The following is a 27,833-nucleotide window of genomic DNA, read 5'->3' as shown; positions in this document are numbered from 1 at the left end:
TACTAAGGAGCGGGCTCGGGGGCACGAACTCCCATCAGCTTGAAAGGGCGAGGATTCCACCGCATGGCATAGTAGAACGTTTGAAGTACTTTGGTAGAAACGACATGGAGCAGTAGGTCGCACTTACACGCGTTGCTGCGTTTGCCCCAACTATTTCGACCTTAACACATAATCCACTTGTAAACAGTTTTGAAACAGATGCCTCCTATACGGTGATACATACACCTTCAAGGAGTGGTGTACTGTTTATAAGTGGCTTGCTTTGCTTCGGATAAGCAGTGGTCAGCAATAAACGTAGCAAGGAATAGTGAATTCCAATCGGCGATCCGAAGCATGTTTTATCATTTATTTATTTATTTATTTATTTATTTAGCAAATACTGCCGGCCTGTGTCACAGGCCTTAGGCAGGAGTGGGGTACAAACATCCTGGTAAAAAAACAAGATGAACATTACAACAGAAGCATGGAAACAATCAGAATCAAAACCAGAGCATACCACACAAAACCTATAGTGCAGAAGCAGAGAGTTGACAAACGATGTCTGAGTTGACAACGAACAAAGGCATTCAACTTGACCCAAAACCGGGAAACATAAGAGCCCTATGCTTCATTAAGAGCTTGTAAAAATAGATTCACGGATTCGCAATTGACAATGTCTGCGGTTAAACCATTCCATTCTTTCTCCCCGAATCCGAAGAGCTGTTTCAACGAACGATTTAGTTTAGGTCATGAGTTCTAATTAGGCTACGAATTACTCAGCGCGAGCTCCGTTGCTGCAGCGAACGGCGCTATGCGCAAGTAAGAATAAGGTGACTTTTCTTACAGTTGCTGAAGTAGAACACTCGACTGCATTTATGCGTTTTAAAAGCTAGAAGTGGCATTGTTCTCTGCATGTTTGCTTGTTACGGTGAATGACAGCATTACACACATTCTGATTGTGCGTCGTCGCTAGGGCTGCTGCAGTTCATTTTAAGCCGTCTGTTGCTGTTCGGTGCCTCAATGCCGGACGCACGAGATGGAATCTGAGGTAAGTTTACACTTGTCCCCTAAAAATAAGAGGCTGCGAGAATTCCGCGTAGCCAATATTCAAATCCTCGTTTGATGCAAAATTTCATCCATATAGCTGGCGCTAAATAGTTCTCTGAGTAGCGGCCGAAGAACTGGCGCATTAACGCTTACGCGCTTGTCACTTGTAAAGTTAACGAAGGCTGACTGCTGGCAGGATTCGACCGAAGGACAGGATGTCTCAAATTTCCTCTCAATGAGGACGTTGCATCATGCTCGACAACGGAAGTTTTAATGAAACAAACTAAATATTTTGGAGCTCGACAGCCACATAATAATGCGCAGCGTTGAGTCGACTTACGCAGCTTTAACAGTACTGAAGTGCATGGTAATATTGAAACCAATAAACATGAGACAGAATGCTACAGGTTGTGATCTGCCGAGGCAAAGGAAGAAAACTATACCCTGCGAAGTGCACCGAAACATTCACCCAAGCGGCAATGATCGCAGTCGGTGCGCAAAGTGAAACATATCTCTGAGCATTTCCATTGTCGACGCAGTGTTCATTCCTACGACATACCACCCAACAATACTGCGATCGCTGCGGCCCAAGAGCGCGTATACACCTCACGGTAAACCGCGCAAAAAGCACGTATATATACGCCCGCTTTCTTCGTCCCCCCCGCTCCTATACATTACGACTCCGCGGCCCGAGAGTCCCTGTGAGTTATGCGCTGCTTTCCCCACGAGCTCTGCGCTTTGTGGAAAAAATGTAAGATTAGACGCCTCGGAGTGCGGCATTCGGAGCGCGGACAAGACGAGGCGCAGACTCAGCCGAGAAGAGATGCGCCCATACCCCTATACGACTCTAAAGATCTTTCGTAATTTTTCTAAAGTTTTAATAAACACTGCTATCAGCATTTAAATATTTCTCCGCGCCGTCCCCACCAACTTGCCTATGCTCTGTAAGTTCAAGAGGACAGTCGAACGGCGCCACTTTATGCGGCACTGTCAAAAAGTGATCCGCACCTATACCAGACACCTGACAGTCCCGCTAGGCTACCAAGCCAAATCTTATAAATAAGATTCAATGACCACTTAGCTTTGGCTGGCGGTGTGGCAGCTTCGGCTTTCTCCCAAACAGCACCAACAACGCTGGTCGGTGTACGCCATCGACGCGGTTAAAGCTAGCTCAGCTATGCACACTTTCAACAGGTCACTTACTGGTAAAGTGCTTTCTTACAGAATGAGTGGACCGCATACCCCGATTAAGCTTATAGCCCCATACCGATATGCATATCACGTAAATAAATAAAGGATAAGGGCGGCGATTAACGATTCGGGAAAGGATCATACAATAGAAGATCAGTGTGTTATCCCACTATACATATATGCGTCACGCAGAAACTTCCCGGAGGTGGCGCCAAGGTATATCCTCACACTGTTGCAAGGTGCTCGCAAAAGCGGCTAGACAAGCAGGCCCAAGAGAGAAGAGATACGTTAATACAGCACGTCTCTTAACGGCGAGTTATTAGGCGGGATGGGACCGCCGCTTAAACTAAATACACTCGCAATCTACAGGAAAGTGGGTTCGAAGAAGCACACGTGGCGGCCCACGGATCGCGTCCAAGCACGCACACACATAAACACACACGCACACAGCGCGCGCGCACGCACGCACGCACGCACGCACACACACACACACACACACACACACACACACACACACACACACACACACACACACACACACACACACACACACACACACACACACACACACACACACACACACACCACACACACACACACACACACACACACACACACACACACACACACACACACACACACACACACACACACACACACACACACACACACACACACACACACACACACACACACACACACACACACACACACACACACACACACACACACACACACATCATACATGCATACAAACATAAATACATGGATGGGGATATATATGGGAGCAGTGAATTTATGTGAATTCGTATATATACTGCGCGTTGAACTTTCTCGACATTGAGCGAAAAGTATATCCGCACATGTTTGCATCTATATTCTTTCCAATTATTCTTTCCTGTTTGAAGGCTCAATGTTGCCTCGCGAGCGCCTGGCATTCTTTTGGCACTTAATCCCAGGCGTGCATAGAGGAGGCAAAAGGGCTGCACTTGAACACCAGTTTCAACATAATCTTTCGCGTTGCGTAACTTTAAATCCTGTTTATGCAATGCAGTTATTTCAAAATGCAGGACGTCACGCGTAATTAATGTGAGCTAAGGGTCTGGAAGGGGCTGCCTGGTATAGGTGACGGTTCGAAATACAGAATGGCGAATAATTAATGTTAACTATTTAATTACGTTCACAATATCGTTACATGTACTCCCACTGGCACTATGCATCTACCAAAAAACTGTTGAAGTTCCACTGTGACAGCGTGTTTTTTTTTTTTTTTTTTTTTTTTTTTTCAGCCGTATAGGTATGTAACCCTTGAACACCAAATGGAAAGAAACAGCGCTACTAAGAAGGGACAGGAGTCTGCTCTCCTGTCTCCTCTTAGTAGAGCTGTTTCTTTCCATTTGTGATCATGCACCAACCAGCCCGTATTCGCCCTCTTCTTAAATACCGAAATGCGCTTAAAGGTGAGAAAGAGGGCTCTCCTCCACTAAAAGCTAGAGGCAAACCATGCGGTCTCAAGACTTTCGTCGTTGCGAGCCGCAAGTTGACTCTTGATAGTGTATACATTTTTTTTTTATTCTTTTTTACGCAAGCAAACGCTAGCGATTATTGCTGATTCGAAGCCTGAACGCTGCTTCCGGGGACGCATTGACCGTAGACGAACTTCGCAAATGCTAGCGCCCTGGTGAAATTTATCCGGATCCCTATAACGCCTTCAATGCCTCCTTCACCCCTTTCCTCGCGGCGCAGGCGAGCCTTTCCTTAACACTTTTTTTTTTTTTTTCGAATACTGAATCGACGAATTGGTCAGGGAAAGGAACTCGGCGCGTGTTTGCTGCCTTCGCCGAGTAGCGGCGTTGAGTTCCCGACTTCGCTGTTGCCACTCGCATTTATCCGAGCCGCGGCTAACAGCTCGCGACGTGTCATCCAACCGCAGAGGACTGGGGACTGTCGGTGAGCTGCCCTGAGTGGGCGCCCTGAAAATCGAAACTTCGATCGCGCGCCGAGCCAGCCGCGGCGATTGCTCCGCGACCGCACAGCACCTCCTTCGTTGCCTGAGAGCGACCAATACGCCGCCGCCGTCATCGTCGATGCCACGACCGCGTCGCGCAATCCCGTCGCAGTCCGACGCTTTCCTCTCTGGCTTCTGCGGGAATTTAGAGCGATTGCCGGGCCCGTCGGAAAAGACAGACGAGGGGACGAAGAGGCACAGAAAATTCTCCCTTCATGCGCGACTCGCTGGGGGTGCTTGAAAGAGGCCAAGTTTGAGCTCCACTTTCATTCTGTCGTCTCCTTCTCGCTTCGCGTGCATCGCCGCCTCCCAGCGACAGCGTCGAAACAAGTTGCACTCGCAGCATCAAGTGATCCTTCTCTTTCTGTCTCGCAGAAGCATTCGTCGACTTTCACAGACTCCCAGAGCAGCGACCTACTGACCGCCCGTGCCAAGTTTGTATGTAAGGGGAGCTCATGCATGGTCTCGCACGCTCTCCATCGTCAACCGCCGGCGTCTCGAACGACAAGCGCAGGCCGCAGTCTTTCTCATTAAGCGTGAATAATTTCCCCACCAAGAGGTCCGGTGTTTCGATCAGAAGAGCGGCTGCACAGAGTACAGACGACCACCGTTGACCTTCGTCACTTTTCGTCCAAGGCAGGCAGGATTCAAAGCACACTGGGACGATAAATCAGACCTCGTCTTTGACTCTACTTCAGTTCACGTGCATGCTGCTGCACGTGGCGGAGCTGCTGACACAGCGTGCCAGGGACTTTAAGCGTGCCGGTTCTTGCAGTTTAAATTGGGTTTGAACTACACCGACTGATCACGAGATACACTTTAAAACAAGCAAGACCCGCCCGCTCGCACCAATGTCACCTCGAATACCAAATGCTTATTTATCTTCGTTCTTTACGGAGGTCATTTAATAATCATGATAAAAAAAAAAGACTGCCACCAACATGTCTCCCTTTCATTTTGATGACAGTATAACGACTGTCGAATTTTTCCTAGTAAATTAGTGATGAGGCCTGTGCCATCATATATGTTCATCGAAACGATATCGGTATGAAACTCAATGCCGAATGACTATTGCCCCCGCCGCGGTAGAGCAGTGGCTACAACGTTCGACTGTACCGGAGTACCTGGGATCGAACCCGGCCTTCGGCGGCCGCGTTTCGATGGCGGCGAAATGGATGGCGTCCGTGCGCTGTGCGATGTCAGTGCACGTTAAAGAACTCCAGATGATCGAAATTTCCGGAGTCCTCCACTACGCGGCGTCTCTCATAGCCTGAGTCACTGTGAAACGTTCAACCCCACAAACTAAGCCGAATGACTATTGAAGTGACTGCTTTGTAGGATGTATTTAAATATTCGGACGAAGACATGCAACGCGCATTGTGAAATTAACGTCTACTTGGCTATCATCAGCTCCCACCTCATGAAGATTCAAAATGAAACTATAGGCCTAGTCAGCTGGCGCTGGAAAATATGTGTCAACCACCAAACTTATATGTGATAGGCTACTGGATACAGTTGCGTGTTTTTCAATATATTAGCCCCACAAAGGTTCGAACGGTTGGTGTTGGCCTCGAAGCCGGAAACTAGGTTAACTGGAATCTGACGATATACAGCCGAAACAAAGGAATATATAATTCCCGTTATTATTATTCGAAGAAGTTGCCGCTACGTAGATGGCTTGAATGCAAAGATTCGAAACTTGGCACATTAGCTCTCCACACAAAACACATGCAAGGTTCGGAAAACAACGCTATGCTTTTTTCTCGCTTCATTGTCATGGCATATCGCAAAGCTGCTCCTAGCTTTGTATTTCATCGGTCTATATTTGTTCCCGTCGAAACTTTGGGCAACGCTAGTGCACCCTACGCCAGAAACATAGTGCAAGTTTCGCAAATTAAGTGGCCTGTTCGTTCTGCGCATATCCATATCGGAGTGCCCTGGTTAAATATAGATTTTATCTACACAGCTTGCGCTCAGCCTACAATGACCTGCACATTGTAAACTTCGTGCCGTCCCTCCCCTCATCGGCACAGTCCCCTCCTCTCTGTACGCAGTCCCCGACAGACTGGCACCATCTTGACCTGCATTTCAGTGCCTAAACGGCCAAGCAACGAAGAAGCAAAACGATTATCGTCGGCGAGCACAAAATACGGTTTGCAAAGTCGCAAGAGACCGGCTCATATACACTCCGCCATCAAGAGTGAAAAAGAACCAATTCGGGCCAGGAATAAAAGCTGTGAAAAATCTGCCTGGCCCGGCCACTACGCGGCGGCGGCCGATGAGTTCGTTAGATGCAGGTCGCCGCCGAGGCACGCCCTCCCCGGCGGCCGTCGCCCACGTGCTCGGTTCGCGTCATCGCCGCAGTCGGGCCGGCGTCCATCGCACCGTCGCTGTCTGCTAGCTCCGCCGCCGCCTCGGCTTGTAAACAACGATAACCTCAACAACGGCGCCGACACAGCACACCCTGCACGCGCCGCGACCCACGCGCTCATCGCGCACGATTCCGTTGTAGTGGGCACCGCCATATTGAATGGCTGGGCGCTTTTGCGGCCGACTCGCACGCGCCGCAGCGGGACAGTCTCGCGGAGTTTCCTATAGCGTCTCACGTACGCATGTCGCCAGTAGTTGCAACGAGGAAGGTTCTTTTAAAGGGCACAGTTACAGCGCTCAAGCCGCCGCGGTGTTGAGCACGTATATCGACAGCTCCGTGACCACACACACTGGTACACTCCGGTGGCTAGCCCTTCCTTAGCCTCCTGTCTTTTTTCTTGCATTTAGGGCATGCGGCCCGAATTCGGTAATTCTGCCTGGTATGAGCGAACAGACGCTGGTAAGTTCGGACATTTTGACAACACTACACAAGGTGGAGTGGAGCAAAGGAAAAAGAATATATTAATGAATGAATAAAGAAAGAAAACACTCCCGCTCTCCACTTGTAAATCCTTAGCTAGCGAACTTGGTAAGCGCCTGTCGCGTCGAGTTTATAGAGTGGCGTGCATTTAAACACAAAGTGCAGTGTAGGGTAGATCAAATTATGGACCGCGGTGCGGATTCCGGAGACACAAATCAACGAAAATCGCACAGGGTCTCGGGTCCGTCAAAAGGGTCAGGAGAGTGGAAAGGACGGGGTTGGTAGAAAGTAATTCCTCAGGCGGCGGAATCTGCTACCCTCGTAATACGCTTGCGGTACCCTCCGAAGATCGATATCTAAGGAATTAAATGTGAGATGGAGTCTCATCACCCCCGATGAGCTTGGTAGATAGGAGACATAAGAGTACCGCTATGCTGCTCGAAAGGAGACTTTGTGGTCTGAGAACTTTTGCCCAATTGCGTTCGCCTGCATACACCCCCAGGCTCGAAGCTATTTGTTATTCTGGAAGCATTCCGATTATTTGAGCAGGCACTGATTAATGCCAGCATGCTATAAATTGCTGCTTGCGATGGATTTCAATTCAAATGGTCTCGCTCCGCTCGCAAATAAATTTGACTAAATATTGCCGCGAGGCGTATTGCCGTTCCCCGAAAACTGCAGCAACGGAAGTGTCGGGTGCGTCACTCAAAAATAAAACACAACCTTACGTTTTTTTTTTTTTGTTTTTTTTTTTCAGCATGAAGCGCAGTATGGAAACTGAAATGCAGTATTAATAAAATAGTTTTATGGACTAAAATTACTTACTGTAAAAAGCGTATTACATCGGTGGCGTCCGTCGCGCTATATTTGCGACGTTGAATAAGTTCACTTGAAAAATCGCCAGGGCGTAAATCCGTAAAAAAAAGAGTTTAAAGCATGTTAAGGCGATTGTTGCTGAGAGCTGTTTCTGAACGCAACCTAAATGTAATATACACTCACTGAAGACAGGAATTGATTACGGGGAAGGTAATTGTATAGTGTAACCGTTGCCATACCGTCACATCATGGTTGCGTTCGCGGCTGGTTTTATTTATTTATTTATTTATTTGTACCCTCAGGGCTTACAAGAAGCGTTGCTGCTGTTAAGAACAAAAACATCGTATTATGCAACCTAAAGGGGAACATACCCCAGGAAATATGAATTTGAATGTTGTGCATGTAAAAAATAAAAAAATGTACCTACAGGAATCGAACACGTCTTACAATTAGGTACGTGGTGGTAATCAACACTTTCAATTTTTTTAATTTGTTTACATTCAACGACGCATTATTATTTATCCGGGGGTTGGGGGTGGAAGTAGATAAATACACTGCTTGAAACGCCTATTTTCCTTGGTTTATTTTGCAGGCCTGCCGAGTAATACCAACAAGGAACAGAGGTGCAGTGTTTTTCTTTTTTTATAACCACTGATGTTTGGTCAATCTACTATTGAGAAATGCAATACCACTGAGGAGTGGGATAGGACGAATAATGAATACGACGATTTATCAACCTCAAGTTTCATTACGCGTATATGCCCTATTTCCTGACAGATTCAGCAAATCACTTTAGTACACCCGGAAGCATTTTTCATATCGTGTTCCGTGACAAAGGTGGACATAGACGAGCCTCCGTTATTTTGACCGTTTCTCGATCAACACGGATGTGCGGTGACCGATGCCAAGAAGGAAGCGTTAGAAAGCGTTGTAGTTGTTTTGCCAAGCGGAGATGTACGGTTCTTTCACTGCTCCCTCGTCTTTATATAGCATCCAGAGCCATAAAACTTCAAAGGAAGCAACAATGAGCTCGTTGTACCCATTTTCATTTTGGTGCCCGTCCTGTTATGGCTTAGTTTTATTGCAGTATACTTTGAAGCAGCGGCGCTCTTCAGAACGCACATGATGACTGCGCGACCGACAAAAGCCAAACCTCCGCTCCAAAGTATAGACAAAATATAGACAGTATAACCAGCAGTGTCGACTTTATCCTGCCTTTTTGACGAGCTATTGTAGCCCAGAGAGCAAGCTCTGATATTTTTTTCTGTTGGACAAATAAGAATTTCGCGTAACAGGTGTGAGCTCCTCTGTCTTTCCCCCTCGGCCAGAGTTTAACGACGACCTGCCGGCCGAGGATTGTTGGGAAACAATGCGCTCTTGGGCGAGTAGTGAATGGAGCCTCCTCGGACTGACGCGGCCGGTCAAGACGTGGGCGCACATGCTGCCGAGGAGGAGGAGGTGCAACAATCGCGAGAGACGCAATTCTTTGTGCGCAGTGCGCTCCATCGGCGGCGGTTGGGGCCGCCCGCGGAGTACTATTATGGTCGATCCCTTCCGCCTCCCGACGTGACGCTACGGTGCGTCACGGTGCCTGGAAGTCACGCGAAAGGGCACCGGGAAGCGCCGCGCGGCGCCAAAGGCACCACCGCGCACATCAGCTGACCCCACCTGGGTTCGAGAGTGGCGCTGCTTCCGGCCGCCATCTTGGATTCGGGCTGTTAGCTTGGACACGCTCCTCTGAACCGTGGAGGACGTGTGCGGGCCCGGTCGTTCAACGCGCTTGGGGCCTGCGGAACAAAGAGCCGCTGGTCTGCGCCGCCGATGGGGAAGATGCGCCGGGCCAAGTCTAGTGCGATGGTCCGCCACCGAAGGAAGCGACCAAGCTGCTGCGCCTACTGCCTGCCGTGGCTTCGAGAAAAAGGGATGTTTTGGCCCACTCTCGTTTGCTCCTCCCTCATCAGGAGTAGCATGCTAGGCTCAGCATCAGGCAGACATCTCCTTCTACCATTAAAATCTCTTTCTCTTGTTCGGGAAGATGTGAAGTGTGCGCGAGTCTCCCACCGAACGGCATCGGAGCATGGAGCGATGCTTTCCACCACCACTACCACCCATCGACACTCCTTATGGAGTTTCATGCGTGCTGCATAGCGCGCTCGTGAAACCCTAACTAGCAAACTATAGCTAACGCGAATAACAGCAGAAAATGCTGATTGCTCGGTGCTTTCAGAATATGTTAAAACTCGGGTCTGTACATCAACGACTTGAAAGGTCATGGACTCGTGTATCTGGCCAGGTTGGTCGGAGCTCAGTGGAAGCCCGAGGCTCACCCCGAGCAGAAGTCCCGTTCGTAACGGTCTGACGGAACCCTCGTCCATGGCGTGTTCCATGGCCCGCACGCGCGCAGCCCAACGTTGACCGTGGCGTGTGTGGACGGCGTCTCTAGCGGCGGCGGGTCTTCGTGGGCGCACCGGCGGGGCTTGGCCGGGAAGGGGCAGGCGTCGGCCGAGCCCGCCCACGGCCGACGCGGAGGGGACCGGTGAGAGGAGCGAGATGGCCGCGCTGCTCGACTACGGAAGCAGGCGCGGCCGCGTCAATGAACCCAGCCGTGCAGCGTCGCTGGGGCGTGATCGCGCACTGCGCCGAGGAAGCGAGGCGGGGAGCGAGGCCCACGAAGCGTTACTCCTTTTCACACTGCGACGCAGCGGCGGAAGAGCACCGACAGCCGAGCGAGCCCAGCTTAGCGCGCGAGGAACACTCGAATCAATTAGCGGGAGCCCCGGTCGCACATGCGTGTCGCTCAGGCCAAGACATTGCGCGTAAATTAATGCGCGGTAGTACGAACCTGGCAGATCCCGCTCATTGAAATCCCTGCCGAGCCGAGATGGAAACGAGCCAGGAGAGCACAAGCAAAAGAATGCTCATTAAGCAATAGAGAGACTGCTCGTGGGGACGCTTTGCTCCTTCGAAGGTGGAACCACGTTTGATCTTAAGTTACTCGGAGGGCCTCAGCTGATCTGCACAGATGGGGAAAAGGCCACTACAACACTTTTACAGCTACGACATAGGCAGTTCTCGAAAGTCAGTAGTACACGGAGTTTCTTCAAAATGTGTTCATGAAGAGGAAAAGAAAACAGCGCACGGAACGGCCATTAACGCAAAACTACGCTGAGGCATGCCTTATTCACAGAATGGAGAGCTGGTTTACAGTTGATACACAGTCTGACTAAGACCAGAGAAAGAAACGTAGGCACAATAAAGAACACAGGATAACGCTGTACTTCCCTCGATCGGTGTGTGAGTCCCTTTCGCGGTATTTTTTTTTTTTCTAGGTGCCATATACACGCCCAGCTGGCACAATAAGCGCAGCTAAAGGGTCATACACGAATCTGTGGGAGCTTGCGGAGCTGCCCCTTCGCACAGCCTGGCATCATGGCATCATGCACAGTGCTGCAATCGATGCACGGACGAACGTGAGCAAGTGAGCTCATTGTGCCCATATTTTCATAACCGAATCCCGTCATATGCGCAACATTTTGGCAACAAGCGCTTATATTTTGGCAACAAGCTGCAATAAGAATGGAATCTTGGACAGCTCACAGAATCCTGATGCGCAGCTACAAGTCCCCCTGCTGCCTGTGCATCGCCCTAACATTTTTGCGCGTCAGTAATACACGCGGCGTTATACTTTGGTTTCATCGCGGTTATTCGAGACGTAAGGACAGAATTGGGGAATCTGCAAAGAGCACCGATGCTTGTCGGGGCGCCAGACCTTTCACAGAACAGTCGAGCGGCGCGGCCCAGCCAGAACAGGCGTCAGACAGCCCTGTTCCGAAGCCACACGAGGGTCAGACGTCACCGGACGCCCCTCGACTTCTCCGCAGAAAGGCTGGCGTTCCTAGCTGGCCATTGCAACTTGTCGAATGCCACTTGAATATGCGATGATGAAGACATCCTACCCATGCCAAGAGTTCACCGTTCGACACGGCGCATACTGCTCATGCCTAATGGCGTAAAAACGCGCATCTGGCGCTGTATGCGTCACTATAAAGTCGATAGCGTTTAGAGTTCCACTCTCCAGAAAAAACTGCGTCAGCGTTGTGAGAGGAAGCTCACGGGCATCTCTCTGGAAGGGCACTGATTGGTCGTCGGGTTGTGTGACGTCACGAGACCACGTGATATGACGGGCTTCGCCTTTAAGATGGGACGATGAGGTTGGAATTCAGCCCCCACAACTTATGGACCCTGAGTTAGACACGCTACCTATAGGTCACTCAGGAAGATTCGCACCTGTCATCTAACACCTGCCAGAGGCGTGCTATATTGATTTTTCGAGGCTGCAAATGGTAGACACCGCAGGAAACTTCTTCTGATATGCAGCTACTAACGTTAACGCATTGAAAGAAAAAAGTTTTGTGAAGGAGCCTATAAATAGGAAACATCATAGTATGCAGCTGGAAGCAAATATGCGCAGTTTTGGAACTTGATGATGGAGCCATCAGCCAGACATGGGCTTAACGAAGCTCGGCACCCGCGTCACTTGTTCTGCCCGCCACTGGCGCGAGCTGTTTGCGAGCTGGTAAGAAAAAAAGGAGAGAAGCGGGTTGGCGCGTGCATTTCACCGCCACTGCGTGTATTGTGCCTGTGCCGCGGGCACAATAACCCAGTTTCACGCCCTCCCTCGTCTTCCACTTCCGCCAGGGTCTCGCCCGCGGTTCCGGATAATCGTGACAGAAGAGCCTGTCCATTTCGCCGTCCATGTGGCCTGGCATCCATGGCGCGTGCAGCGCCGCGTCTCGGCCGCATTTCGGCGGCGGCCGACAAGCACGCGGATTCGGGCGACTTGCTTCCGGCACGAGTCGTCATTTCAAGTCGCGCTGCTGCAGCTGCTGCTTTCCGACGACGAGTCCGGCCCCGTGTGCGCCCACCGCTGCACAGCAAGAAGAGCGCAGTGCCCCTGCCGCGCCATTCGGAGCCCCAACAGTGCCTTCTCCTCCCAGCCCCGCTGTCACTCTGAGTGACGCGCGAGCGACAGACGCCGCCTCGCGTGAGAGGCGCCCTGGTATATGGGATGATGCCCGTGTGTGTACACGGCCATCGGCATCTATGCGTGAATATTAATCGCGCGTGACCAACGGCGGTAGATACGAGGGCACGTCTCAATCTTCACATCGCACGTATAGTGTATACCTTAGTCAGCTCCGCTCGAGTGTGCAGTGTATACGCGGCCTATCGGTGGCACTGCGGCATTGCATACTCGACAAGCGCCACTTCCGTCTTGCACGCCGATTTCCCCGCTTTTCTGCCGGTTTCGCGGCTGGGGAACGTAACGTTCGCGCTTCGCGGTCGATATGCATCACGCGTCACGGCGTCGAACAGCTTTCCCGAGCACGAATGCCCATCTGCGCCGTCAGTTGGCGGCGAGCCCGAAAAGGTTTCCTCTTTGTGGATGCAACAAGAGGAACATTGTGAAGCATACTTGCGAGCATTCAATCTCCAATTCATTCACTCGGACGTGATTTCCTCTGGTGCCTATTTACCCCTTTTACTTTGTTTTACACTGCACCGGCAACACATCGTCCTCGAATTCAGGACGCTTTCGCACCATGATCCGCCACTATTGTTCAACCAGAATTATTGAAGCACAGATTGATAATGTGTGGCGACCACAGTTCTACGCAGGAGAGAGTAAAAAACAGCCACAGAGGCGTTCAAATGGCGACGTATCATTTCAAGGCTATGCTCACTGCGTGCTCGCAATAGGTATCCAGTGGGTTCGAGAGAGAACTAAATAGTAAAATAGCCGACGGAAGAAACCTCAGCAGCGTCTGCTTTTACTCTGTGATAACATGATGAAATTCGTGGGATAAATGAAGAGCATTTCTTTTTACATACATGCACACACACGAAACTACAGCGGTAGAATCAAATATTCATATTAACAAAGTTACTGCAATGTACATCAGTATGGGAACTAAACAGCAGTTTAAAATATAGGCAGCCAGGTACAGAGGTCAACTTGCGGCGGGTGGTCGAAGAAGTTAAACGGTAGACCGCATTTTTTTTTTTTTTTTTTTTGTAGGCAGTGATATCCTTTTCGTATATTCTCTCTTTCACGGGATTTTCGGTCTAAAATGCATCACAAGGGAACCTTCGTGTGCTTTCAGGGAATATTCAGACTGTTAAGAGAAAGGTTGCTAAAGCTACAACGAATTGGCTCTATAAATTATTGCCATTAATGTCGTTGATGCTATGGACGCATATATTGGCTGCGAAAAGGCATGTAAATAAGGCCTATGTTCTTTTATGCTCGCCTTCGCGCAAGACACAGACTCAGATGTATTTCTTTCCTTAAACGTCTTAAGGGGATTACATAAAGGGTCGATTTTATTGAACAGAACTGTCAATCAATGTCCGCTACGCGTTTCTCACAGCGCCGCTGCATCATAGATATTCTCTCTCTCTCTTTCCCCCCCTCTCTCTCTCACACACACACGCGCGCGCGCACGCGCAAGCACACACGCACACACACACACACGCACACACACACACACACACACACACACACACACACACACACACACACACACACACACACACACACACACACACACACACACACACACACACACACACACACACACACACACACACACACACACACACACACACACACACACACACACACACACACACACACACACACACACACACACACACACACACACACACACACACACACACACGTCCCGTAGGCGATACTGTTGATTTTATGTGCTTATTTGGAAAATTTCTGGTCTTTGATCATCATATGTTCCCACCAACAGCAAGGATTAGCAATCGAAACGCTACAAAATAACGAATTTTTGCCGGACGCAGGTGTACAATTCTTTGTTTACAGCATATGCAGAACGTCAATGTTGCGAAATGTCGTAAAGGCAGCCGTGGCTGTTGCTCTGGAAGGAATAATTGGAGAAAGTGATTTCCCTGTACACATGACCTACGGAGGCGTACACCCTCTCTCCTTGTGGATTTCTGGATGCACCTTCTTAATTCGTAGCAATGCTTTTAGACTGATGACTGCCACTTCTAGTCTATATTCAACGCCCCCCCCCCCCCCCCTAAAAAAAATAATCAGACACCGCCCCCATCCCTGATTCGAGATGAGCAGCAGATGCCATCGTCGTCCAGACGACTGATTGCCGAAAATCGAAAATGACGAAGACCGAGTACGGTCATGTGAGCACGAATATGTGCTTGTATAACTAGCAGTGCGTAGGTAGACAAGCAAGTTAGCTAAAAACAGAATGAAAACTCCACACCTACATCCAAGCACGTAACTCACTGCAAGCAAATGCACGGTGTGTGAGCATATTTTTTCTACTTTTTCCTGCTTGCTTCACGGACTTCCACCAGCATCTCCTACAGGAAGCTCCCAGAGAAGTGCGAAACATCTGTGACTCTCAATGCAAATTTCAGATAACGAGGTTGCCTTTTAGTATACATGAGCTTCGTCAGTCTGCAGCACATGAGATCATTGTTTGAGAAACGATGCACGAGACCAGTAGCATGTGCGCATGCTATCTCTATGTCAGAACCTTCCCGTGGCAATGAATACACACCATACACGGCAAAATTACTTTTGAAAAGGAATTAAATTACATTACTAATTACTTTGCTAAAAATCACAGAAAAGTAATTAAATTACATTAGTCATTACTGCTCCCCAAAAGTAATGAAATTACATTACAATTACTTCTACTGAGTAATTTAGTTACTTTGAAATTACTTTCTATTTTCGATAAATGCAAAAACTAAGTAAAGCTATTAAAAAAACAACTTGTTCTTCAGAGTATTCTAGTTGACTATAGTTCAGCTCAATTCTGTCTTCTTTTGCCAATCCGTTACGCTGGCTTCGGATTGCAGCACGTCGTTCCTGCTTTCGCGCACTCTACTTTGTTGTCTATTGAAGGAGTGATGGCGCACTTTAGTAAAAGTAATTTCGAGAGGAATTAATTACTTTGCTGCGAAATTACTACCAAAAAGTAATTCACTACATTACTAAATTACCATACGGAAAAAGTAATTCATTACATCACAAATTACCGAAAAAAGTAATTACATTACAGTAATTTCATTACTGTAATTCAATTACTGCCATGTATGATACAGACCAGGGGGCCATGCGGCTGAGGCGCTTTACATTATTCTCGCCGCTCGGAACTGGCAACCCCTCCCTGGGAGTTATGTCTCTGAAGAAAGCCAGAGCGCTGTGTTTACAGGACCATAGCCAATATTTATGATCTCTGCGTTCCCAGCATAATTATATCCCAAACCTTCGAAGCTGGCTTTTTGATCACTCTAGGTAGAAGTTTGGAAATGCCAGTCATTCGGGCGCGACAAAAGAAACTTGGTTCGCCATTTTTTGCTCAGAAAACAGAAATCCGCCGATAGTGGCAAAACTAATGGCGCAGCGGGCGGGTCCCAAGGCCATGGCTTCGAAAACACGCGGTCGCCGTCGTATAATTGGCCGCCTGTCTGCAGCACCGTTACGGCCAACAGACGTTGTAAACGTTCGTTCCGTTAGAACGACTCTTGTGTTCCGACCGGATTGACACAACGGCGGACACGCCTACCAGTGACAAGTGCTCGAAGGAGTCGGTCTTCTTTCGTCCGCAGCGTGACCGCGGCGGAAGAAAGGAAGTTCGTTGTGAACAAAGTGGGAGGTATACTCGCAGTCGTGTTCACCGCTTTTGAGCAGTGCAATGGGTTCATTCTGCTTTCACTAGAAGCGGTGTGCTACACTTCCTCCCAAATTTCCACTACAGGAGCAACTGCTTGACACGCTAATAGCGCGTGAGCGAGAAACTGGAGCTAAAATTGAAAGAGAAATGCGCCCTACTTCACCGCAGTGCAGCTGATTCACAGTCTTTCAGGGAGAGTTATGGGGGACACTTAATCTCCGCCTTTAAGGCTATATATGATGCACACGACAAAGCTGGCACCCCTTGGGGGATATTTGCTCGTGCACGTGCATTAAGCTAATAGCCTAATTCCTAATCGCTTATTTTTGTGCCTGTATTATCGCACACATATTCATCAGCAAGCAGTTGTAAGCTACCACGCTATATATGTGAAAAAATACCCGACATATATATGTAAAGCTCCCTGTAAACCACGTCGTACAATTGTGCATTTTGCAGCTTAGAGGTAGCGTGCGTGAGTCGTATTTCAAGGGTCCCGGTTTTGGATTCCTATCTCGCCCTCTCCCGTCTGAGAGGTGACGTCACGTTTGTGTGGCGTCGCGTTGTGGTTGTGTCACGTCACGAGACATCACGAGACGTCACACAACCCGCCGACCAATCAGTGCTCGGCTTTCTCACCTGCCAACTGCCACAGGGTGATTTTTCGCCCATAATGCCGGACCAGAATGAAGCCTTTGACGGAATTGCGCTAATATATGCAATTCAATGAAAGTATAGAATATGTTTCAAAGAGCAAAATTGGACCACCGCGATTGCCATGGAATTTTAAACGGAAATTAATACGGGGGTTATGCGCGATTCGTCGACAAAGAATGGATCCTGTAGAGCGCAGCAGAGTCACCTGCAAAATGTATGTGTAGGATCGATGCGTATAATCGGCCATGGTGGGGGGGATCGACAGTGGAATAATAATTCCGAGGGTTGCTGAGCGCGCAGTGATCGGAGCCGATTGAATTCACAGAGTTTAAAAACATGATCGACATACTGCCACGACTGCAAGACGCACTGCCCATTTGTCGGGGCACGTGGGTCATGAAACAATTCTGGCCCTGGGGTAAAATAGTACGTCGATCCTTTTTTGGACTCATTGACTCGTAGGTGTCCCATATATGCATGCATGAATCTTTCAAATTCTTGGCCTCAATATATCGCGGAAACGCTAAAAGCTGCTCCCGAGCTTTACTTAAAGGAGTATCGTAATCATCCTTACCATTTTTTTTTTTTTTACGAAGCACCGAAGCATGATAGTTCATGGCATTTCACTGAGCGCGTACTGTCGCATCAACTGAACGTAGAGAAGGAATCATGCCTCGGCGACAAAAGGGCTTGTACTTTCCATTACCTGAACTAAATGCCATGCGATTATACTGTACAAACCACCAATTGACCACATAGTCTCAGGAATTTACTGAACTAGAAAAGCCTGTGTCAAGATTTATCAGCTGCCTCCTCATACGGCTTGACGGGGCAATAAAAGAGTAAAACAGATAAGAAAACAAAAGCTCACAGTTGCCGCTGTATAATCTGAAGTTTAGCGACAGCTGCGGGGTTGTAACCTGTTCTCGATATATTGAGGTAAAAAAAATTGAGGACCACGTGCCTGTATGTATATAGTTATAGAGCTCCATTTTCAGTTTTCAACTACTTACAGGGACGCGATACCCAGGGAATTGGCGCCTTAATAGCTTCGCTGTGAAGGGTATCCCAAAGCCTGCTTCGTTAACCCGAAAATGATTGTTGCGGGCAGTTCGCTTCGTGCTATATACGCCTTTAGCAAGTTTCTTCGAGCCCTCCAGCATGGCGGAAGACGTTGAAGGTGATTGCGCGGGGGAATGTATACGGCGGGAGACACTGCATGGCGCAAGTCTGCTCTGGATGTACTTTTTGGTCAGCAAGCCGCAGTGGGAGCCCTTTCTGCTGATCTTATCATGTGGCTAGTAACATTTCAGTTCTCAACAACTGCTTGCTTCTACAGCTCTATGCATAACCATGAGCGTTTTGCATAGTCTTATAACTGTAGTGACTGTCACATTGACTTGAATTAGTAATTCATGGTTATATATACATGGAGCTGGAACTGCAACTCAACCATTATTGCTAAAGTTAAAAAAAGAATAGCTCAGTGACTGTAGCAACAAAGCATAGGGAATAATGGAATACCCGGTGGTCCAACAATTCATTTTATATACTTTCTAAAATCGAGAAACAATTTCAAACAGTCTCACTGAATTAAGGAAAAAGCAATCACGTTATGTAAAATTTTGGAGTCAGCAGTAACGCCGACGTTGGACAGCATATGATCTTATACGAGCTTGATGTACTATATATCTGGTAATCACAAGTAGCCGCGCCTATCCAATGAAGTTGATTGCAAACTTTCTGGAAGAAATCATGACTTGTGTCTTCATTGTTTGAGCTGCGCTTTCCGCCAGCAGCTTATTTACCTCTATCGACTGAAAATGCTCCACTTTGCAGTGAAATTGAATTAAAGTTCTAAGAAAGATTACGACATCACTAATGCCAAATTTGAGCACATCTATTTAAGCGTGTATGAGATACACCGAGGCAAATAATTTGAGATATGCTGGTATTCATGTGCAGTTACAAAGCATTCAATTTTTCTCACGAGCCAAAGATAGTTTCTCTTCTCATGAAAAATTTTATTTGGTTCGTGACTATCTTACGCTCGGTTACACCGGTTATACCGGCGATTACACCGGTTACACCGGCTACATCGGTTACACCGGCGACGCGGCAAAACCGCCGAAGGCGAGCATAAGAGCTACGCTATAAAAAATGATTCTTCCAAAACTACAAGTGAAGCGCAGCGATTCATATCTCCGGATGAAATTCGACCACCAGCGCACAAGCTCAAGTTCAGCAGTAAAATGCCATACTCGCTGAGCAATCGTCTCCGGTCACCTCCTCACTCAGCCTTATAATGTCATTCAAATCTTGCTCATGAAAATTTTCAAATATGGCGGCTGTTTAAGATGGGTCAACCACCTTCAGAATGTCCATTCATGACCTTCAACGTCAAGAAGTCCCTTTCCACTCTTTTCTTCTTTTTTAAATATAAAAATGCCACTTAAATTTACCTGCCTCACACACAAGAAATACGTAAAACGTAACATTTGTATTCCACTTGAAATTGACGTCAGCGGCTTCAGACAGAATGCATGGCCGTCTTCTGGCAATGTCTTTTTAAAATCAAGTTTCGAGGCGCAAATAAAGAAAGAAATCAGTGACCATTTTTCTCTATGAGTATAGAACACATTCCAAGTCGCTTGCACAAAAAGGCCTGTTTTATGTAACACCGCCGAAACAGAGAACAACCGAATCAAGTCACGAATAGAGGATGAAGTAAGTTGTGTTATTAGAAATACCTCGTTTGGCAAGTCAGCACATCTCAGATAAGTACAACGAAGAAGGTGAAGCAGTGATATTCTGTCTGCGTGCTTTGTGGTGTCGTATCCTGGATTGGTTTTTGTTTGATGCTCGTCACGATATGACCGACGTGCTTTGAGAATGCCAGACCAGCTGTACCTATCGGTATCAGCACAGGGCGATGCTGAATCTGCACCCCCGTCTCATAACCTGCTGGCACCTGAATGGCAGTCACGTGGGCCTACTCAAGCGGTCGAGATTGCGTACGAGAAGTATATATAGTGCCCACAGGGAGCTCTGTTATACTACACGCTCTTCACTGTTTAGCATCTTCCGTACTACAACAGCTTGTTAACCGAGCCCATCTTTCGCTTATAACGTGCACGGTTACTATACCGCAGCTGATTATCCGGCGCCAACAGCAAAACGTGAGACGGGTATCGAGCGTGTCGTGGGAGGAGGTTCAGGGGACTCTTCAGGCAATGCTTTTCCCGCCTACATTGGCAACTGTTCGAGAAGTAGTTTAATCTCCCGGCCCTCTCTTACACAATCACGCTTCTGAATTTTTTTCTTTTCTGACAGCTCTCTTCATACATATATATGTAGTCACAAATGCCCATGTCACTGTATTCACCTAACAGTGTGCCAGTGAAAAAAGTTCTATGAATCTTGAGCGCCTGCTGCCCATGTCAGATAAGTCTGGAGTTCTCGCTACGCTTTACACTGCAGTTTTACAATCATTCAATGTACCGCGCAGGTTTGTTACATACGTTTGGCGTAGTGGGTTTCGATTTGGATAACTAGCGACTAATACCTTCCTTCTATTTCATTTGGAATCTTCTTTCTTCAAAACATATTTCCTTTTTTTTTTCTTCGCGAAAATCTTGTACGTTACAGGGGATGCATACTTCAACCAATCACAGAGTGAAATAACTCAGAATTACAACTCGCTGCTATTTGCGTCATTTTGCCTCAAGTCACGTTCTTGTCTCTGGTCACTATCACTGTAACTTTAGTGCAAGAAATATAATATTTCTGTATTGGTATTATATATGAATATATATATATATATATATTAGCTGCATTTTGCCCACACTCACCTATGGGCACGCTAATGAAAATGTCTGAAATTAAATTCAGAACAAGTCATTGAACTATGACAAAGAAAATGATAGCGTAAGAAAGCATAAGAGATGAGATCAGAGAACAATGGGCTAGAGAACAAACCAGAGCTAATGATAACCCAGCAGAGTTGAAGGAGTGCTTGACATGGGAAAAAGGTAACTAACGGAGTCGATATCTGTAGAACAGTCACCAGTAGCGGCGGGCGGCACAGGGTCATGTGAGCAGATGAAAATAGGCAGTGTGCGGGTATTGGGTTGCTGCAGCTGGTCGCGGTTAATTGGAGGTCAGTGGGAGAGACCACTGCCCCGCTCTGGATTAACAGCCACATGATAAATATTCGCAACGATCTTTTTCTTCGGTGTTTTTATTCTCGTTCAGCTTCACGACCGGACAGCTTATCTGGTGGCTATTTGCCGCACCGAACTGCCCTCTGATATCCGCAGTCTACTCCGTAAGGTTTAACATGGTATTTATCACTCTTAAACAACGGAGGAGCTCGTTCAGCTGCGCCCTTCATATATTTTCGCAAGGTTTTGTCTGAGGACAAATAAGCGCTTGGGACATCGTAATTATTTGACTGCAGGGCGCAATAACCATGGCAAAATACAACGCTGCGTTATAGCCATCTTGTTTTCCCGGCGTCAGCTCGTAGTCACGTGGCATTAAGTCGTGCTCGTCAGCATCCAGGGGTTTTCCAACATTGAACCGAAAATTGCTGACGTCCCGTCAGGAATACATAATGTTTGGCCGCCCTCGCTTGTCCAAAGCGCGTCTCTAGTGGAGCAAGTTTAATGGGAAACATGGCGGTGCCTGCTGAAGTATATAGGCATTGCAGCCGGGGCTTTCCGCAGTGCATGCACTCTGCGTTCGCAACAAATCGGTGGGGCACAAGTGTTCTGCTTCCTCTCCAAATTGCCTTGGCCGGAAAGTGTGAGCGCCATGTCGTCGGTGGTAAAGCTGGATCTGAATCGTCCCTAAGCCTAACAGGAAGGCTCTATCCTAACACGGTCGGAACGTGGCGTCATATAGAGCTGGATGTCTTGCACGTGGCCAGGGTTCAAGGAAAAGAACGTAGTACGTTTTACGCTTTGTTCTTGCTTTTAGAAATATAACGTTGGGCATGGATCAGGGGGAATTTCGCAAGTTATGTTAAGAGTTCTGGTTCTCCAATCGAAAGGGAGCAGTCCAGGACGTCTAGGCACTACCCTGGAAAGTGGCTTTCTCGTGACGTCAAAACGTACACGTCTCTTTCTTTCGTCTAATATATGCGCGTGGCAGTCCTAATGCCGCTTCAGTGCAGACTCTTCGGTATAATTTTAAGCGATGCTTAAAAGGTGTCGCAGAATAGCGCCATTTTGTTTGTATTTCGTCATGTTAAAATCATAAACGTGCTTTCCGAAACCAAGACAACGCACATTATTTAAGCATGATTTACATGAAGTTAACAATAAACAGTCGGTCACAGCAAGGAATTGACTTCATTGCTATGCTTTAATAGAGGGCCAGTGGGTGAAATAACATGTGTGCTTGGCAGAACCAGGTTTGTCTAGGTATACCTACTGCTTTTTTGCCGCCTGGCTGTTCGGGACCGCTCCGTGCTATACCTGGACAGGATGGAGCTCAACGAGCGGGAAAGTGCTGCAAGACAATTAAACAAGCAGGGCTAGATAAAGGCGGGGAGAGACCTTTTGGCGCACCGCTATTATTGGACTTATCGGAGAACTCTCTTATCTGTGTGAGGGGACGCGATACGAGGCAGGTCGCATGCATCGAGCTCTCTGCGCGGGTTTTCCTGCTTTGGCGCTCGCTCCGGGGCGCGACGCGAGGAGCCCGCGCAAAGCGGCTGCAGTGCGTTTGCGCTTGAACCCGGCGAGCGTCGTAAACTCGCGATGAGCGGCCATGAGGAGCGAAGGGCAGACGCCACGAAAGCTGCAGTGAAAGGTCATCGCCGCAGAATGCGTTATGCACAATAACAGTTTGAGAGCAGAAAAGAACGAGCGTGACATTTGGACGTTCGCTAAAGGGCGCATGTGTCGTGGCAAGGAGAGGAACAGGGAGGGGGAAGCAAATAACCCCACAAACATAGAAAAAGAGCCGGCCTCACTGTGTAGTGTGTTCGAGATCGACGTGGCGCGGCGCACATGTTGGAGCCACCTGCGATGCATGAGTCGCGCCGTAAATAATGAGGGCGGAGAATGTGCAACATCCGTGCCGCGTTCTCTGCTCGAAAGAGGGGCGCCGGTCACTCAGGCCGGACACCAGGAGACGTGCAGCGAACAACGCTCCTGAGCTCCGGCCGTGGAACGTTGTTCGCTGCGACAGAAAGCGGTGCGAGGGAGTACCGCGCGGACTTCCCACCACGCGACGTCTTGCTCTTGGGCGCGCGGGCTCGGATGGCGGCTGGTTCGAAAGAAGCCGTGGTGCCACGTACACAGCGCGGCGTGCGCGCTCGAGCACTGCTGTGGTTTCGGGGCAGCACGTGGGCCTACCTTGTTGTTGGCTAGGTCGACGACCAGCCACGAGAAGACGACCGTGTCCTGCTCGTCGCTGCCGAGCGCGTCGCCCTGCTGTCCGGCCGTGACCAGGTGCACAACCACGACGAACCTCGTGGCGGCCATGTTGCGTACGGTGTAGCGGTGATCAGCAGCGACCGGGCATGTCCCGCGGCTCAGCAGCGGCCGCCCGGGTTGCGGGGCCACGCGCTGGCCGGCATGGTCGTGGAGAGCAGCAGCTGCCGGAGGTGTGCGCGCTGGGGAAGGGCCGTCGGTCGAGGAAGCCGTCCGTTGCGAGTGCGATAAGCGTGTCCCTAGTGCAGTAGTGCAGCAGCAATGTGCGGCGACGCAGGAGAAGTTAGCCCCCCGAGAAAAGACCAAGCCCCGAAGCAAAACACCGGCGAAAAAGTCCAATAACCGCCACCACCACCAAGGAGACAACACCAGCCCCGCTAGAAGGACTGTGCCGGCTCCCCGCCACGGGGGGCTGCGCGGGCGCTGCAGTCGAGCACGGCCCCCTCGCCACAGGTGAACAACACGGGGAGGGATTGGAGGGACGCCTACAGGTGCCTCTCCCCCCGCTCGTGACGTCGCCGCCAGCAACAGGTGGAACGGGCTACGCGCGCCGCCGAGCGAGGAGGCGCAAAAGAACAAAAACCGGGCGAAAAAGAATACGAGCAGACAACGTGGCCTCTCGGCTCGCTTTGTCCCGCGACCTGCGCCTTTCTTGCGTGTGGGGCCCTCGTTCGACCAACTTCCTTGCGCTTGTCCCAAGGGGGCGCACAGTTTCCTTCCAAACCCAGAAGCGCGACCTTTCCTGCTAGTATTCTCGGGCGCGCGTCGCCGCGCAGGGCTCGCGCCCTTATCTCGCTCGGTGGGACCGATACGAGCCTCGCTCTCATCGGCTTCTCACAATTTCTGTAAAACTGTGAATAAGCGCCGAGTGGACTCACTCCAGTGCTCCGTTCGAGGAGAGCCGGCTGGTTGATCGCATTGGTCTTCCTGTGGCCAGAGGAGGCAAAAATTGTCCTCACCTGTCCGAACGCTTTCGGCCCCCACGGAGAGCGCTGCGGGGACGAGCCCGGGGTGAGTAACCTCACCCGGTTCCAGTATCTACTTTTTTTTTTTTTTTTTTTTTTTTCGTGCGCCCTTCCTCTTCGCTGCGTAATACGCGAAATCACGTCCCAACATAAATACATCCGCGCAGATACCGTCCCCGGAACGTCAAACGAAATGGGCACAAGCAGTGATAAGTACGACGGCCAAGAAGTAACAATCATAAGAGGAGCTCTTCTCGCTGTTCCGTGGCAAGAAAAAACAAAAAACAAACTCACTCGACGGGACTGGTCAGCGAGCCGACAAGATTCGGGACCGAAAAGAAGTCGCCTAAACGGCGCTGTCTGTGAGAAGGGGCAAAAATGAATCAACAAAAGATCGGGAAGAAACAGGTTCCCGCGGTCGCCTCCTCACACGCGGCTTCCCTTTCCCTGTGGGTCGCGCATCCTGATGCGCTGCCGTTAATAAGAACAAGTCCAGCCTCACGATGTCTGCGGAGATGCGCCTCCCGCGGCTGTGCTCTTGCTCCGTTAAGACAAAGGAGCCGGGGACGCTCGCGCGGAAGTTTACGGGTGCGCACCGCACCGCAGCCACGCCGAAGCCACGCCTTCGACGTCGTCGCACTGCACGAAAGTCGTGCCTCCGCATTCGATCTGAGAGCGTGACAACCAACGCGGCGGATTTGTTGAAGCGAGAAGAAACAGATATTCCCACTTGAGATTAATGGGGAGTGTTTGTCTATTCTTTGCCATATGTCTCCGGCATCAACTCTATTGCATGTTTTTTCACGAGTGAACTGAAGTTTTCTCGCAGCCCAACTGGCCTGCTTGAAAGAAGTTACAGTCGCGAGCGATGAGGCCAGCCCTTCTTTCTGAGGGACTATTTCTAAACAACGAAGGCGACATATGAACACGATCATGTGTAGCCGCGTATGTTAATTGCAACAGAGCCACATTTTACTACAAATGGCTTGTGGTGAAAAAAAAAAAAAAAAACATCGTGACTGAACGAGTCCGTCTCTAGCGGGCTACTCTGACAGCAGTGTGGCGCCTAGATGGCGTCTGTCCACTTTAACAGAGCGCCGCTACTGACCAGCTAGCGTTAAGAACGCCATCCTAGCAGCTGCTGAGATTGAACGTGTTTCTGGCATGACCGCTAACATTGTTATGCGCGGCATCGTATCTCAGGGACGCATTTCGAGGTAGGTAAAATAAAAAAAAATTCTAAGGACGATTACGATACTCCCTAATGCGAAATTTGATCTCAGCTATTTAAGCGTGTATGCGATATACTGAGGCGAAGAATTTGAGAGATACTTGCGTGCACGTATTTATGTGCAGTTACAAATCCCTCTTGATTTTTCTCACGAGCAAGGGAGGGAGGATTTCTCCGAAGAATAGAAAGAAGAGCGACGAGCGAGCGGTAAATTCTCTTTGGCTCACGACCTTCTTTCGCTCGGTTACACCAACAACGGCAATAACGCCGACGCGGCACAACCGCCGAAGGGGCGCGCGTAAGAACTGCGCTCTATAACGTCCATGTATTTCGTGGGGTTCAGAGCAGGTTGAAGAACTCCAGGCGGACGAAAACCAGCCCGGAGCTCTCCACGACGGCGTTTCTCACAGGTCACGAAGGATGTTGAAACCGAACGTGACAGCAATACTACGACATTCCAGCCTGTATAGGATAAACGAAAAAGTGAATTGTCATTCATCGATGCTAACTACCACGCGTTTTCTTGTCAGAACTACCACGTGGACGATGGATTCTGGTGAAGAAATAACGTGCTTGTTATTCATGCCACAAAAATGTTTCATCCCTCAAGTGAATGTGAAGAACGAGTTGCTATAAGAATTAAATGTGCCCCTTCTAGCTTTACTGTTACCGGCCTCGCTGCACAGCACTTTGTGTTCACATTTTCTTTCCCTTTGGTCAAACCGAATCCATTTGAGAATTATGATAGGGTCAGAAAATATTTTTAATTCTTTGCACATATGTTAACGGACCGCACAAAAAGGCACGTGTGCCAGCACTGTTCAGATATCAGCTCTTTTCTGCGCTAGCATAGCTGCTTTTTTTTTTTTTTTTTTTTTTTTTTTTTAAGAGCACTTCGGTTAAGAATGCAGAACACGCCGGCTTAGAGCGCCCTTCACTGCATGAACGGGAAGTTTCATTTCCTGCCCCAAGCTGTGCAGCTGTTTCTTTTTTTTTTCTAGTTAAAAAATGAGGGAGATAGTTGGGAGGGCAGGGGGAGGGTGGAGCGGAGGGCGACAGCAGTGCTTTATCTTCCTCTCTCATGCATATATCAACTAGATGCACTGTACATCCCAGTAAACCGGCTTGCCTTGTATCATCGTGTTTTAACATTTGCTTGTTTAAGCCTATCGCCTTGATGAACGTCGACTCTTTCTTGAGCTTATATTATTAAGTTCATTTCTCTCCCCCCCTCCACGAATACCCAATGACCGTGAATACTCTACGACAGGCTAAGTATACCTGGGAAGTCCACGTCCGTGCTTCCGGAGCCCGGCTTCTACCTCAGCCGACCAGCGAGCACGCGGACACCAAGATCGAACAGTGAGCACAATCTTCAGCGGGCGTATGACGTCGTAAAGACATGCATTGCGGGGACTAGCGCGCGCTCAGTGGCCCCCGTTGGGCGTTCTTTCTGGGAACAACGGTGTCCGATCGCGTAACGAGTCCTACAGCGGCGCGCACTCATGGACGCGTGGGCGTGCCCCGAGCGGCCCCAGATAGGCCGCGGCGCCACGTCGTGCCACTTGCGTGCACCTCCGATGCCGACGTGCGTAAGATATTTCAGTAGTAGCATCTCGCGGCTGCCGCGACCCGTCCAACAGGTTTCCGATTCCGGCGTTCTCACTCAGCTGCAACCAAGCCACGCGACGCTTGTGTGACGGGGCAAAGCCTGCCAGCAGGGGCTGTAGGCGATCAGTGCGCCGGGAACCGCAGGCGCTTTTGTAAGCGGCCTTCCGAAGTCACCGAAGGGTGCGCTTGCTCCGTCAAACGGTCACACCAATCGCTGAGCTGTCGCGATTGGGTACAGTCTTCAATGCAGGCATATTAAGGGAGAATCTTTGGACAGAGTTTCCACTACCGGC

General features: G+C 49.2%; 1 protein-coding gene across 4 annotated transcripts in view; it reads right to left on the bottom strand.

Moving 5' to 3' along the window:
* fus (epithelial splicing regulatory protein fusilli) overlaps nucleotides 1-24,161 on the bottom strand; it is a 104,409-nt gene extending 80,248 nt beyond the window's left edge. For 2 of the 4 annotated variants that reach the window (XM_084590144.1, XM_084590147.1), the window contains exon 1: nucleotides 23,656-24,160. In XM_084590144.1, coding sequence (XP_084446270.1) covers nucleotides 23,656-23,784 — 129 coding nt within the window. In that variant the 5' untranslated portion in view covers nucleotides 23,785-24,160. Of the gene's footprint in view, nucleotides 1-23,655 lie in introns of all 4 variants that reach the window. The other 2 variants (XM_084590146.1, XM_084590148.1) reach the window with 2 other exon arrangements.
* Between the last annotated feature and the right edge of the window lie 3,672 nt (nucleotides 24,162-27,833).

This window comes from Amblyomma maculatum, chromosome 1 (assembly GCF_055883805.1).
Source record: "Amblyomma maculatum isolate TAMU_Amacu chromosome 1, ASM5588380v1, whole genome shotgun sequence".
Classification (NCBI taxonomy): Eukaryota; Metazoa; Arthropoda; class Arachnida; order Ixodida; family Ixodidae; genus Amblyomma; species Amblyomma maculatum.
This window is presented reverse-complemented; position numbering and strand designations above follow the sequence as displayed.